Genomic DNA, 13,437 nt, shown 5'->3' with positions numbered 1-13,437 from the left:
GGCCCGAATCAAACATTCCACCTCATTCTGGATGGTGTTAGCACGGATGAGGTGCCACTGTTCTGCCGCCCAAGTTGCAAGAGAGGTCTCCACATTCTCCCCATGAGGTAAAAGGCACCCAAGAGCAGGCCAAGAGGGACCTTCAACTTGGAAAATCCAAATTGCCATCACTAAACTAGCCGAGGCTGCAAAACTTGTGACTCCTAAATGCTGAGTCCTGTTTCTGAAATGGACTAAAAGACACTTGGCCTCCAACCCCCAACTTCCAGACTGATGTTTAAAAAGTTTTTATCAAGCCTCCTGAGGCTGCGTTCAAGCATCTCTCCAGCTTGGGGCCATCCTGTGCACGCATAGCTGCATTCTGCCAAGCACTAAAGGCCTCTCCTCCCCTACAGCAACAACTTGGCTGCCCATTCCCGAGCTGGCTGATGGCAGTACCTGGATGCCATCCAAAGGCAGTAAGTTTCTTGCAGCTGAATATGTTTAGTCCCTCTCCTAGGGCATGCTCTCCATTACACTGCTATTGTTTATGACCCCAATTATCTCCCAGAAACTGGTCCTTGCCTGCAGTTAATAACCAAGGCTAAGTGATCAAGTGTTAGGGCTCAGGCAAACTGGTTGTTAACTTCTCTGTCAACCAAGTTCAGAGTCTTTTACTGCTATTAGAAACTCAGATTAATGATGCATAACAGAAATGAACTCTCCAGTGACACAGCTAGGTGAGGTTAGGAGAGGGGAGAAAAGAATCACTCCTTTTACCTGGAGGTATCAGCTAAGCAAGGAGGAGATGAGCCACCCTTTAACTCTCTTCTCATCCACCCGATGTCTGGGAGACAAATATCAAAGAATATCTCATTTTGCAGAGTACTTTTAACTTTCTTAGGATCTGGATCATGTAGGCAGATCGGAAGTGAAACGAGCTCATTGACCAGAAACTGCTTTCAGAAATGTACTAGATTTGCACGGCAAGCTTTTGGTAGCTGGGGTGCTACAGGGCTGGCTCCTGTAAGAGGCTTCCAGAAGTATCCCTCATGTCTGACAGAGCCAATGCCAGCCCAGTATGAGATGGATCCACCACTGGACAAGGCTAAGCCCACCAGCAATGGTGGTAATGCCTCCATGATAACACACTTAAGAAGGGAAAAAAAAATTATTGTTCAGAAGTACTTGTGGCCAGAGAATTGAGAATATGTGAGAGAAAGAACTGCACAGACACCAGGGTCAGTGCAGGAGGGGCAGGAGGTGCTCCAGGAACCGAAGCTCACATTCCCCTGCTGCCCGTGGTGCAGACCTTGGCGGGGCAGCTGTGTCCCTGCAGCCCATGGAGTGGGTGCAGAGATCCTCCTGCAGCCCAGAGGATCCCAGGCTGGAGCAGGTGGATGCCCAAAGGAGGCTGTGCCCTGCTGGAAGCCCAGGCTGAGACGGGCTCCTGGCAGAACTGGAGCACCCAAGGAGTGGGGAGCCCAGGCTGGAGCAGGTTTGCTGGTTGGACCTGTGGCCCTGCGGCAGATCCAGGCTGGACACTGTTCTTGAAGGACTGCAACTCATGGAAAGGAACCCACGCTGGAGCAGTTTGTGAAGAACTGTGGTTTGTGGGAAGGACTCGGGTTGAAGAAGTCTCTCCTGTGGGTGAGACCTCACATTGGAGCAGGAGAAGCATCTTTCCCCTAAGGAGGAAACAGCAGCAAGGAACCACATGATGAACTGACCATAATTCCCATTCCTGTCTCCCTGCATCTCTGAGGGGGAGAAGGTAGAGAATTGGGAATTAAATTAAGCATGGGAAAGAGGGAGGGGTGGAGGGAAGAGGGCTTTAAAGATTTGTTTTACTTCTCATTTTCCTACTTTGATTTTGCTTTGTAATAAATTAAATAATCTCATCATGTTGAGTCTCTTTTGCTTGTGATGGCAATCAGTGAGTGATCTTTCCCCATCCTTATCTCAACTTGTGAGTTTTCATTATATTTTATCTCTCCTGTCCTGTTGAGAAGGGGAGTGAAAGAGTGGCTTTGGTGGGCACCTGGCATCCAGCAGGGTCAAACCACTACAAGGGACCTCTTCCAAACTGTGATTCCTACCCTAATATTTCAGAGTTCCAACAGTTAACAAGGGCTGGTAAATTCTGCAAGTCCCTGAAGGGCAGGAAAGCAAGACCTCACTTTAGGAAGAAAGGCCATAAAGAACAAGCATGCATAGAAAGGAATCTCAGGTTTCCAAGGGAGATCTACACCCAATGACAGATGTATTGTTAGCCGTTCCCAGCCTACTCCTCACTGGTTCATCTGTAAAGCAGCCCTCCAACAACTCCTCAGAAAACTGCGGTTTCAATCCAGAAAATGCTGATGCTGGATCCCTTTCACACATCTTTCTGAACACTAATGGGACACCATCACCCTTGTGCTTACAGGGGCCACTAGGTGTCTTACAGGACATAATTTTCTCAAGAGATTCACCAACTTCTACCCATAAAGTACAGAAGCCTGACTTTGGGGAATTACCTCTATGGCCTTGGTAGTTGGTTTGACCCAATCCACACAGAGACACTCTGAGAATACCAGAAAAATAAACCCAGGCAGTGCAGCTGTGCAACCCTGGGGTCTGGGACAAATGGACAATGACATAGGAAGAGCAGCTAGAACAAGCATAAGGATTTATGTCTGTATATACATAATAGTAGGACTTGGTGCCTACAAATGACTTTGGGTGTGATGAGCTCACTGCCTGAATCTTGGAGTACGACCATGTCCTCCTGCCACCACAGATATGCAAGGAATGGGAAAAGAAAGGTGTGGACAGGTCTTCTGCAGCCGACCTCTCCTGCTCAGATATCTGTCCCTTCAGCTCTCTTCTGGGACAGATGATACTCTAGACTCCTTCTTTTCAAAATCTGCCAGATACCATCCAAAAGACATTTATTCTCCTGCAACTCCATGCATAAGCTCAGAAAAGGCAACAAGGAAGATTGGGAACAGAAGAGGGCACTTTCCCCTGTCTGATCAACTGCTGGATGATAGAAGGCCACACATGTGTGTCACCATGTGTGCCAGCCAGGTAAAGATGGATGCCTCTTCTATCAGTAGATGGTGAAGGAAACACAGTGATACAGGAAGAAACAGATTTTCTGGTGGTGTGGAGAGGATGCAAGGATCACCCTGAACTTACAGAGCAGCACTCAAACCATGCAACTTTTCTTGCAAAAGTCTGCTAGTACCTTTTCTGTCCTTTCCAATCCATTCCCAGCCACAACCTGCATACCCATGTGAACACAGTGACACTTACTAATGAAAATGGAGTGCTATTTATAGTGTTTGGGCTGCTATCAAAGGAGAGGCTCTGTCAGTAGACACAGCAGCACTCAGCGTCCCCACAGAGACATCTGAAGCGCAACTGGAAGAAGCACAACCAAATGCTTTGGTGTGAGGCCATGTCTGTAAGACAAGAGCCATCAGCCAGGGAGCCTGTGGGCTGGCATGGTCCCGAGGGGAGCTGAGTGGCTGCAGAGTCCTCAGCTGCCATCCTCCACCAGGGCCTGGCAAAAGCAATCTGGCCACCACTCCTTGAGACTGCTCAGGCAGCTTTAAAAACACACTCTTTCATCCTTATGCATGGATTTACTTATTCATGTATTCTCAACAGAAGCACCAACAGCCATAATTGGATCCATTACTGGGTTATTAGAGCTCTCAGTCACTGCCTCTGCAGCTTCACACGCTGCTGGGGGAATGCACAGGAAGAACAAACAGGGCAGAGGCAGGGCCAGTGGCAGGGGCTTTAAAAATCCATTAAGTTGTTGCTGTGGCAACTAAAACAAAATTTCTGGCAGGAGCTACTATATGTGGAGAACTGTAAATTTCTCCATTTGTGGAAAACATTGGTCATGTCTCTGAGAGGGAGGTGGAGGAGAGACAGAAAGAATGGCTCTTTTCAGAGACTGTTACAGCAAGAGCCAAAACCAGTCTGCTTACAAATTTATTCTTATGGCAAGCCCAGAGGATGGTTGCATTCTACATACCAGAGCTTCCCAGGAGGCAGTGCACCAAGACAGAGCTGGCATGTTTGGAGGAGCGTTTCTAGGTACTCAGTCCAGCTGGTCTTGAATGCCAGGAAAACCACTGAACTGCAGCACAGACACAGCACTGCAGTCCACTCACTTGTACCTTCACCTGCCTCCTCTGCCCCACAACCTGTCCAGGCTGTCCATGGAAAACTGAAGCTTGTCTGGGAATTAGCTTTCACTAAGATGATAGATTCTGGAACACCGAAGTTTCCATCTGTAAACAGTGGGAAATGAAAAGGCAGTTGTTAGGTCTGGAAAAACTAAAATCTGTCTAGAAGGGCTGTTCCTGGTCTCAGAAAACACAAGTTTTCAGGAGTGGTCAGCAGGGCAGTAACCACCTGGGTGAAATGTCATGTATCCCAGGTTTGGAAGGGGCCCACTACTTTAGCATCACAACAGGGGTTGCAAACTTTCAGGCATCTCAAGTTCACGTTTAATTATAATGTAAGACCTGCAAATGCAGAATCAGTGTTGATTTAAAGTTGATTGATTTACATTAAACGAGCTGTGCTGTGCCACCTGTTTAATTTCTGGGAGATCTCCCAGATCATGTCTGAGCCTTCTTAGCTAACAGACCAGAGGTCCCACACCCAACCTTTTCTGTTCAGGACCACGGTTCATCAGTTTGTTACTTACGAAGAGTTACTCACTCAGGATATTCAGAACAGCACAGATTCCTGATGTGTAACTCTGAATTCTCTCAAGTTTAGTGTATAGGTTGGAGCTACCTAATGGGCACTTTGCAAAAAGATTCAAGAGTGACAGTGGATGCTGCCAGCAGAAAATTTGCCTACTGAGAGATATTGTATAGGCAAAATGACTGATGACAATATCCAGCTTTTCTCTGGAGTCAGCAACTTAAGTACAAAGACTTTATTGCAAGTTAGACTCACTTGTGGAATTGATTTCCACTGTGAAAGGAGGAGCAGAGGGAATGGGAGGACAAAGAAATGGGGACTGGTGTTGGGTCAGCACAGGGGAGCGGCCTCCAAGCTGCCCCATTATAATGCTACCAGCCTCCTCTCCTCTGTCCCCTGGTGACAGAGAGGCTCACAGCTTCCTGACCCTGACTCTCATGGCTCACATGACTTCACTGCATTAATGATCTCAGTGAGAATTTTTTAAGCTGATTGACAGAAACCTGGAAAAAAACCACCTAGGAGCTATGAAATTGCACCATTGCCAAAGGGTAGCTTAATAAAGGTTAGAAAAGAGACACTGGCTAAAGGCACTGGAGGTCTTTAAATAGACACCCTAGGTCTGGTCTGTACAGCATTAAGGATTGTGTCGAGTCTCTGAGGTCAAGGTAAGAAATTAATACTTAGAAAGCTCAGTGAGGCTTATGCTTACAATAGAGCATTAATTATCCTGTTAATCAAAGTAAAAATCCTTCAGTTTTGCAAATCCAGCCAGCAAAAGGCTGCAGATCCACAGCTCAGACATTTAACCCTCAACTACCCTATATGCTAGAAAGCGAATGAATAGGAATGTTGGAAAGGTTTTGAAATTTTACTCCATTCTACCTCCTTAAAACCTTCTGCCTTCATTTCTACCTTACACCGCTTGGATAAGAAATTGTTAACAAGGAGGTTTAGAGAAAAAATATAGGATGCTACCTGCCTGTAGCTTTTAAAATCTTAAATCTGTAGTATATGAATGTTGTTTGTCTAGACAAAAATCTTTTGTTGGCATAAACATCCCCCTCAATCCATACTTCTGTCATGCACTGAAGTGTATATCATATATCAAAACCTTACATATTTTATTCTGGTCAATGCAGTTCACTGTGTGGTTACTTCTAGTGAATAAAGGCATTTTCTTCACTGCAAACTACTTCTTTAAAAGCAGCTTGCTGCTTTGAGACACACAGACTTTGGTTTAAATGCTACAGTAAGGAAGGAAAAAAATCAGTCTATCAAACAAGAGAAAGGTAGACCACACACAGATCACTTCTCAATTTTCAAAGTCACTGATGCAGTGAGGATATATGTTGCTTGAGAACAGGCTTGTCACTGGCTTTGGGTGGTGAAAGATCAGCAGCAGTTAAGGTTGGCTGGGAAATTTTCACTGTGCACAAATGACAATTTGAGTCTTGACATTATAGCTGTTAACACCTGCATCTAAGCATTTCCCAAGTTAGAAGCAGTCCTAGGCCTTGAAAAAAAGAGCCTACTCTCATAAATCAGGACCCTATCATAGCTAATTAGGTAAGTACAAGTTTTACTTTAAATTCATAATTTTGAGGGCAGACCCTCATTTGTTTAGAACTTCTTTTTAATTATGACAAATTAAACAGTAGAACTTATAGTGAAGCACACAAGCTATACATATGATGTCTCTGAGTCTGGAAATACAAAATATGGAGAGTGCTTTTTTCAGGCTGATCTTCCCGTATACAAATATAAAAAACACAGGATAATAATTTTCAGTCTGCCAGTATCAGATATGGTAGTGAAGGGGCCACAGCTAAGCACATTTTTTTGTTATTATAAAAGTAACCATATCCTATTTTAGAAACAGTTAGGTTGTTTACCCTAGTATTTGTACTTTGATATCTAAATATCACACTGTTTTTTTGCTTAGAAACTTAATTTTCAGCCTAAATTTATTCATGGGCCATTTATACCCATTTCCTCTTGTGGCAATGCTGTCTTTCAGTTTAAATTGCAGTTCTCCCTCCCTGGTGTTTGCCCCTCTTATGTGTTTAAAGAGAGCATTCATATCTCCTCTCAGCCTCTGTTTTGCTGGATTAAACAAGCCAAACACTTCTAGTTCTCATGTATACAATGGATTCTGCACTGTCCCCCTAGAGCCTTTCCCTCTCTCTACATGGCAGTCTAATGTTGATTTCCTTGCATGAGGTGTTTGGTAGTGTTGAGAGAACTGACAAAGCCATGATACTGCCTTCTCCCTCAAGGGACAGCTTGCCTTATACAATCTACAATTGCTTTTGCTTTTCAGTATACTAATAGGGTATAGGAAGTTCTTTCATTAACTAAGGTACTCTAACCTCTAACCCCTCTCTTCTCTCAACCCCGTAATGAGCTTTCAGTTTATATAACACTTCTTGTTGCCAGTAGTTAGGTTACAGTTTGGTTTTTTTCCTAGTACTGTTAACAAATGTTACATTTCTATTAATTTGCCAGTAGTCATCAGTTTTTGCTGTACAATATCCAAGCATTACTCTCAGTAATGGCAATATTCTAATTGCTTTGTATCAGGCTTTTTCATATGTCCATATCCAACGAAAAATCTCTGCTGGAATCTAGAAATGGTGCCAGTCATCCCAGGCAAGTACCTGCTCCAGACTAGGAAGAGGATTGGTTTTCCTCCAGCTCCAGCCTCCACCAACTGAGACATCAGCATGTGATCTCCTCCTGCTATGGGCACAAGCTGCATTTTGCTACTCACCAGGACTCCAAAACCTCTGACAAACATATTGAATCCTGGCTGTGTGACTGGAGACTTTGGGAAGAAGCCCAGGTGATGTTTTTGCATCAGTCTGGTTGCAAAGACAGAAGAGGGAACTGTCCTCTCCCGACAGTGTACTGAGTTTTCTGAGTACAGTTTTCTGAGTACCAGCCAACCTTTCTATTCCAACTCCATGGGTAGAGAGAACCACTCAAAGAAGATCAAGCATAGCTTTCTTGGTCCTCTAAGCTCTTGCTGCTTTTCAATTTTTGAACCTATTGAGCTCTAGGCCTTTCACAATTTTCTCCTTACAGTATCTGTTGTTTGCTTTTGGATGATGAGAAGAGAAGCTGCTTTCTTCTGCAGTAACCATATTTGAGGCATTTGCAGTCCTTGTGCTACAAAATTACCTTCCTTCCCTAATTCCCTCTCATTTCTTCACTTCTGCTTGTTTTGTTGAGTTGAAATTCTTGAGGGCAGCATGGCATTGTGACTACAGCACTCATCAGAGACTGCAGGATGCAACACTAAAATACAGCAATGGTAGTAATACTCTCAGATCACTCACAACCTTGCTACCATAACAAAAGGCATGTGGAAATGCTTATCAACAACACTGATTACAACCCAGATGCTTAGGCTGGCTAAGTATTCTCTAGTGCTCAAGAAAGCTGCATGAGAGTGATAGTCTTGCTCTAGCAGGACTCAAGTTGTTTTAGATGACTTTGGCCCAAAAGCAAATTGGTTTAATTAATACCCTATCCATATGGGCCTGTAAGCTGAAGAGCAGATGAAGCTCTTGTGAGAAAGGAAGAGAACAGAAAAGCCTGGTCCTGAGACGGCTGTTTCCAAACCTGTTTAGTTAACTATTAGCGAGGGTGGCTTCTCTTTAATTTATTTACACAGAATGTTTCTGTAACCATCTGCTCTTAAGCTAAACGAAAAATTATCATCTTTCTCCTGCTGCTGTGGAGACTCCCTTGGATGTTCTTAATAATACAAAAAAATCTATCATTTTAATGCAGACAGCTTGGCTAATAAAAATGTACCATTAGTAATTATGCCACAAATACAACACAAACAAGCAGCCCTTCCCTGAACAGGCCAAGCATAAAACATCTCTCTCACCACCAGGGGCCAGAGATGATGGCACAGGCACAGGACGTGGCTTCTCAATTCCCTACCACCAAAGAGCAGAGGGCACTTTAATGAAGCTACCATTACTGACTTCTTGAACAAGCTTTAGGTGCTTCAGTCAAACCTGCCCAGGCCCCATTTTCCTAGGGAAATTTTCTGTTAATACAGAGCCAGATTCCTGAAGAGGGCTATCTTGGTGTCCCAGCTTCTACAGTCCTCACAGTGTCAGAATCCTTTATGGCTCTGATGCATCCACCTTTGCACTGAAGCAAGCTGATGCAGCTGGCCCCAGTTAACAGATGGGAAACTGAGGCAGGAAGCAACTTAAGGGACCAGCAAAGATGAAGAAAGAAAGCAGTTAAGCAAGAAAGTCAATGCAAGCTGTGAAGCTATTAACAAGCAATTGAAAGCATCACTCTTAGTGGGGCCTTCTTAAAAAAGCTCCCCCACAGTCAGTTTACTAATAAATGGAAGGACAGCACTATTGGCCCATCTAGTGCCTAATGCCACTTCAGCGTGGCCAGTGCCAGAGTAGCAGGCTGGTTTCTCATTGACTGCTGCTTGCTTCTACAAATGGCAGCAAGTCACTTAACCCCCACAAGTCAGCTTTCTCCCCCAAAAGAAGAATTAAAATGTTTAGAGATTCAGGGATGAATGAAAGACAAACAAACCAAAGCAACAGAGGATGAAATACTGTTTTCTTTAAACAAGTGCTAAGGGAAAAGGAGTGAGATTACACCACAAATTATATCAATAAAATATGAACATACCTCTTTACTAAATAATTCAATTGATAAAGAAATGTGTTTAAAGAAATATAATCAATGTCTTGGGGATTTCAGACACTTCTGCAGAGAGATGAACATTGTAAGAAATAAAATGTGAACAAATTGGAAGGCCAGTACATGCCCTGAATTTTTGTAGCCCACAGGTCTGGCAGCTCCCAATTGCTGCATGAAGAAATGGGAGTGGCACTGGTGGCTGCGCAGGAGGCTGCTGAAGGGTTGCTCATGGGAGCACACTCGAAGCAAAAGATTTAGTCTTAACTGTCTGTTGACCCTAATTTCCTTTGCTTCTGTGTCTCAGTCCATAAAATGGGGCTAGGGAAGGTCTGCTGTGGGATTCTGGGATGGGTCCTATCTGCATTTCATTTCAAAAGCTAAAGCTGCACAAAGAAGTGCGCTTCTTTGCTAGGCAGGCAGGAAAAGTGAGCTACAATGGATGATACCAAGCAGGCATTAATTGATTCCTCTGTGAAAATACTGCAGAAAAGCATCAAAGCTGGTGCATCACTGGACAGATCATTCAAAAACATAACCAGCAATCTCCTGAGCTACAGCTGAGGAAGCAATCCATGCAGAGGGAGACAGAGCCGTGGCTGTGAGCCAGTCCAAGAAATGCAGGGAAATATAGGAGCTTTACCCATCAATGTTTGATACTGAGGTTAGAGATGCAGAGAGATCGTTGATATGGATGGTATCTTGCCCATGAAGGGGATTAGAAAGAATAAGCCAAGCTACTTTTAAAAACAATGCTTTGGATAGCTGAAGGGTAGACCTTGGCTTGGTTAGGGCTGCTAGGGAAGATTGACAACTGGTGCACAGGGATCAGCTACTTTAGTTGCACTCATACCTACACAGAGACTGCAAGCTGCAGAGCTGAAATGGGTTCAGGGAAGCTATCAAATTCCCCAGCCCCATCCCCAAATCTGTCAGGGTTTGTGAGCGATGAGCTGCAAGCAGAAGCAAGGTGAAAGGGAGGCTGTTGTGCTACAACAGATAGCAGTTGCTCAACCCCCACCTCATCACCATTTTGCCTTGTATTGTTTCAAGGCCTATTAATATTCATAAGAGCAGTTTTATTGTGTTTGCACTTTTCTATCACGCTCACAGGCCTGATCCCTTCTTGCCTTAATAGGATGCAAACCTCATGAAATCAGATCTTATTAGCCAAACTCCATCAGACGCCTTCAGCAGCACAGTACCTCAGTCCCCTCTCCTGCTAAAGTGAAAGGGAAGCCTTTCATGGTGTTGACATGTGTAGAACTCTTAATCTAATACGACATTTCAATCTTAAGAGCAGAAATGAATAGGAGTAAAACACAGTGCAGGGAAAGCCATTGAATGCTGCTGAGTCAAGCCCCACGGCATCGCAGCCAAGAGATGCAGAAGTCCTTAGAAAAAAACTTTCTAATCCTGGCTTGCAATAAACTTGATCGAACAAAGGTGCTGGTTCATTAACATCTTTATCTCACTGACACAAGACTGCTGACTTACCCCCAAATTAGTTCCTCCAAACTGTCTTAGACCACAAATTTCTTGGCTTTCTCCCACATGATAGTGATTCTACTGTGAAATACAGCCTCACCTCTGGGGGCTTTGCACCAAGAAAACCAAAGGGAATGAGCAAGAAAAGGCAGTGCTGAGAAATGGTGATCTTATCCACCATCTCTGCTCCCTGCCCCTCCTAAACTTTAAACCTACTGTCTTGACCAACATGCATAAATTTTCAACTCCTGGTCTTGCAGAGCTGAGAGAGGAGGAGGAGATTGGGAACCTGCAGTGCAGCACCAATGAGGATGCTCTGCACTTCCAGGACATGTGCCTTGAGTCCTGCCTTATGGCTGCTCCACTGTGACAACAATGCCACAGATTGATTTTTCCAGATCCCAGGTGAAGTCTGTGCCTCTGGCAGGAAGAAAAATCATTGCTGGAGATGGAAAGTGAACAGATTTTGTAAGTCAGTGAGTGAAAACAAACACAAAATGTAGAGTGTCACACTGCTGCTCAGTCATTTTCCTAAGTAGAATAGTACATTAACAGAATAATTTCAAAAGTATTTCCAGTTGCAGTAGCTAACAAGGACCTTGATAAGAAGCACTTACTCACTGAATAAGAGCTGCTCAGATATTGACCCCAAACTGCCCAAATCCTTTCTCTTAATTCATGACCTTGACACTGGATCAACAATAACTGATAGCAATTTGATGGAAAATTGCTGACCTAATACTCTGGACACTATGCCAGTTAGGTTTGATATAGAATGGTTCTGTGGTGTTTATCTCCCACTCTCAATACAAACAAGCATGAGCTCTTGCCTAAGATCACATCTTATTCAATAGATGGTTAAGAAAATGAGACTAGGCCCGTATGGATCCAAATTGCTGGCAGCAGAGCTGGGATTCAGTCACAGCCTTTCTTGCTGTGGAGGGGTAAAAAGCTCTCTCAAATAACCCACATTATCAAAAGGTCCCAAGTGCAAGAGCTCAGGAGTATCTTATCTTTAATAATTTCCAGTTACAGGCTTTAAAACATAATTTTAAAAAATCTGTTATGTGAACATCAAAGGAAGGGAGAAATCTGTTGCTATTATTATCTAATCATACTTACAGCAAAGAAATTCAGCCATACTGTACGACCATTATCTCTAACTACAAGGATTCTTCTGAATGAGGGGATTAAGGGGAACTGGTACTGTGACCAAAGGACAGCTATGAAGTTTCAGAAAAATAGTCAGATATTTAGATTTTCAACTTACTGTAACAGGTATGTGCTGCGATTTATAGCCAGTTGAAACTGTAAAATTTAGTTGGACAAGAGTAGATTATTGTATCAACCAAGGCTTTGTACAAAGGTACCACCCCAATTCAGCATCCCAATGTATAAGGATGGGAGGAACTGGGAATTCTGATACCTAAGACAGTTTTAGGAACACTGCTCATCTCAGCTTAATTGCCACTTTCTCTGAATCAAGATATCTCTGATTAATTTACAGACCTCATAAAAGGTTCCTCTAAAACATGGGAAAAGATTCTCCATAGGAATAGGTTCTTGGAGCAGAATTACAGGGTACTGCAGCAGCTGCTACCTCAAGGTTGTACGTGCAGCACACTGAACTCATCCCAGCAGAGTGTGATAAAGAATGCCCTCTGGATCCCAGATACCTTAAACAAATGCAAGCTGTCCCAAGCCTTTCAATCATGTCACAGATACACAAAACCACCCCTCAATACCAGGTGGCTGTCGTTACTTGTGTAGTGCCTGGAGAAAAAGATGTGTTGTGCTTTCCCTGTTACATTCAACTCAAATTCAAGAAACCTGTTCCTCAAGCTGTGCCAACATCATTTAAGTTGTTGGTGCGCAAACAAGGAGGTAAACAACAACAACCACAAAAAAATCATGTTAATTTCAAGCTCCATTAGAAATGCAGGGTTTTGCAGCAAGAAAAATCAATGTTTGTCCACTGGAAAAAAAATAAACCACCAGCACTGATAGGAACAAAGGGCTGTTTTTAAGAGGATGTAAAAATCTTGGTACTCAATATCCTCTGAGCTGGGGAAAAATTATTTTCTTATCACAGAGACTACTTGATTCTGACACAGGGAGTATTTTCATGTGAATTATCCAGTCCCAGATACTGTCTGGCAATGTATTCCTTCTTTATACATCTGATCATCCTCCCTGGCCTCATTTAGGGAAGCAGCATTTTAGTTTCTGAGAAATAGCAGGTCTCTATTAGACGCACAGTTTGTTCATCTTTAGGAAAAATCACAGTCATTTGCTGCCATGACTATATTAATTTGTTTAAATGCAGCAAAACTCTAAAGCTCTGGGCCCTCCCAAAGCATCAGTGTGCATTAGGCTAAACTGCAGTCTACCTCATGTTGAATTCACCAAACATCAGGGCTGCTGCCTGATGGGAAAATCCCAAGACTTGCACTCCCCAGCAGCCTACTTATGTGCTTGGGGCCAGACCCTGCCCTTGGCTGTGCAAACCCAGCAGGCTTCTCTCCCTTTTTAATGGGCTCTGCATGACCAGGAGCCTGCCCCTAT

The 13,437-nt window shown here is 43.7% G+C and overlaps 1 protein-coding gene across 5 annotated transcripts in view; it reads right to left on the bottom strand.

Moving 5' to 3' along the window:
- The window catches only part of LOC135448268 (transmembrane protein 263-like), a 200,596-nt gene that overhangs the window by 16,608 nt on the left and 170,551 nt on the right, over positions 1–13,437 (bottom strand). For 2 of the 5 annotated variants that reach the window (XM_064714072.1, XM_064714071.1), the window contains exons 3-4: positions 4,013–4,271; positions 852–1,667 (exon numbers count right to left, since the gene is read on the bottom strand). The exons of the other annotated variants lie outside the window; for them this stretch is intronic. In XM_064714072.1, coding sequence (XP_064570142.1) covers positions 1,262–1,667; positions 4,013–4,271 — 665 coding nt within the window. In that variant the 3' untranslated portion in view covers positions 852–1,261. Of the gene's footprint in view, positions 1–851; positions 1,668–4,012; positions 4,272–13,437 lie in introns of those variants that run through there. 5 annotated transcript variants of the gene reach the window in all.

Source organism: Zonotrichia leucophrys, chromosome 5 (assembly GCF_028769735.1).
Source record: "Zonotrichia leucophrys gambelii isolate GWCS_2022_RI chromosome 5, RI_Zleu_2.0, whole genome shotgun sequence".
Taxonomy (NCBI): Eukaryota; Metazoa; Chordata; class Aves; order Passeriformes; family Passerellidae; genus Zonotrichia; species Zonotrichia leucophrys.
This window is presented reverse-complemented; position numbering and strand designations above follow the sequence as displayed.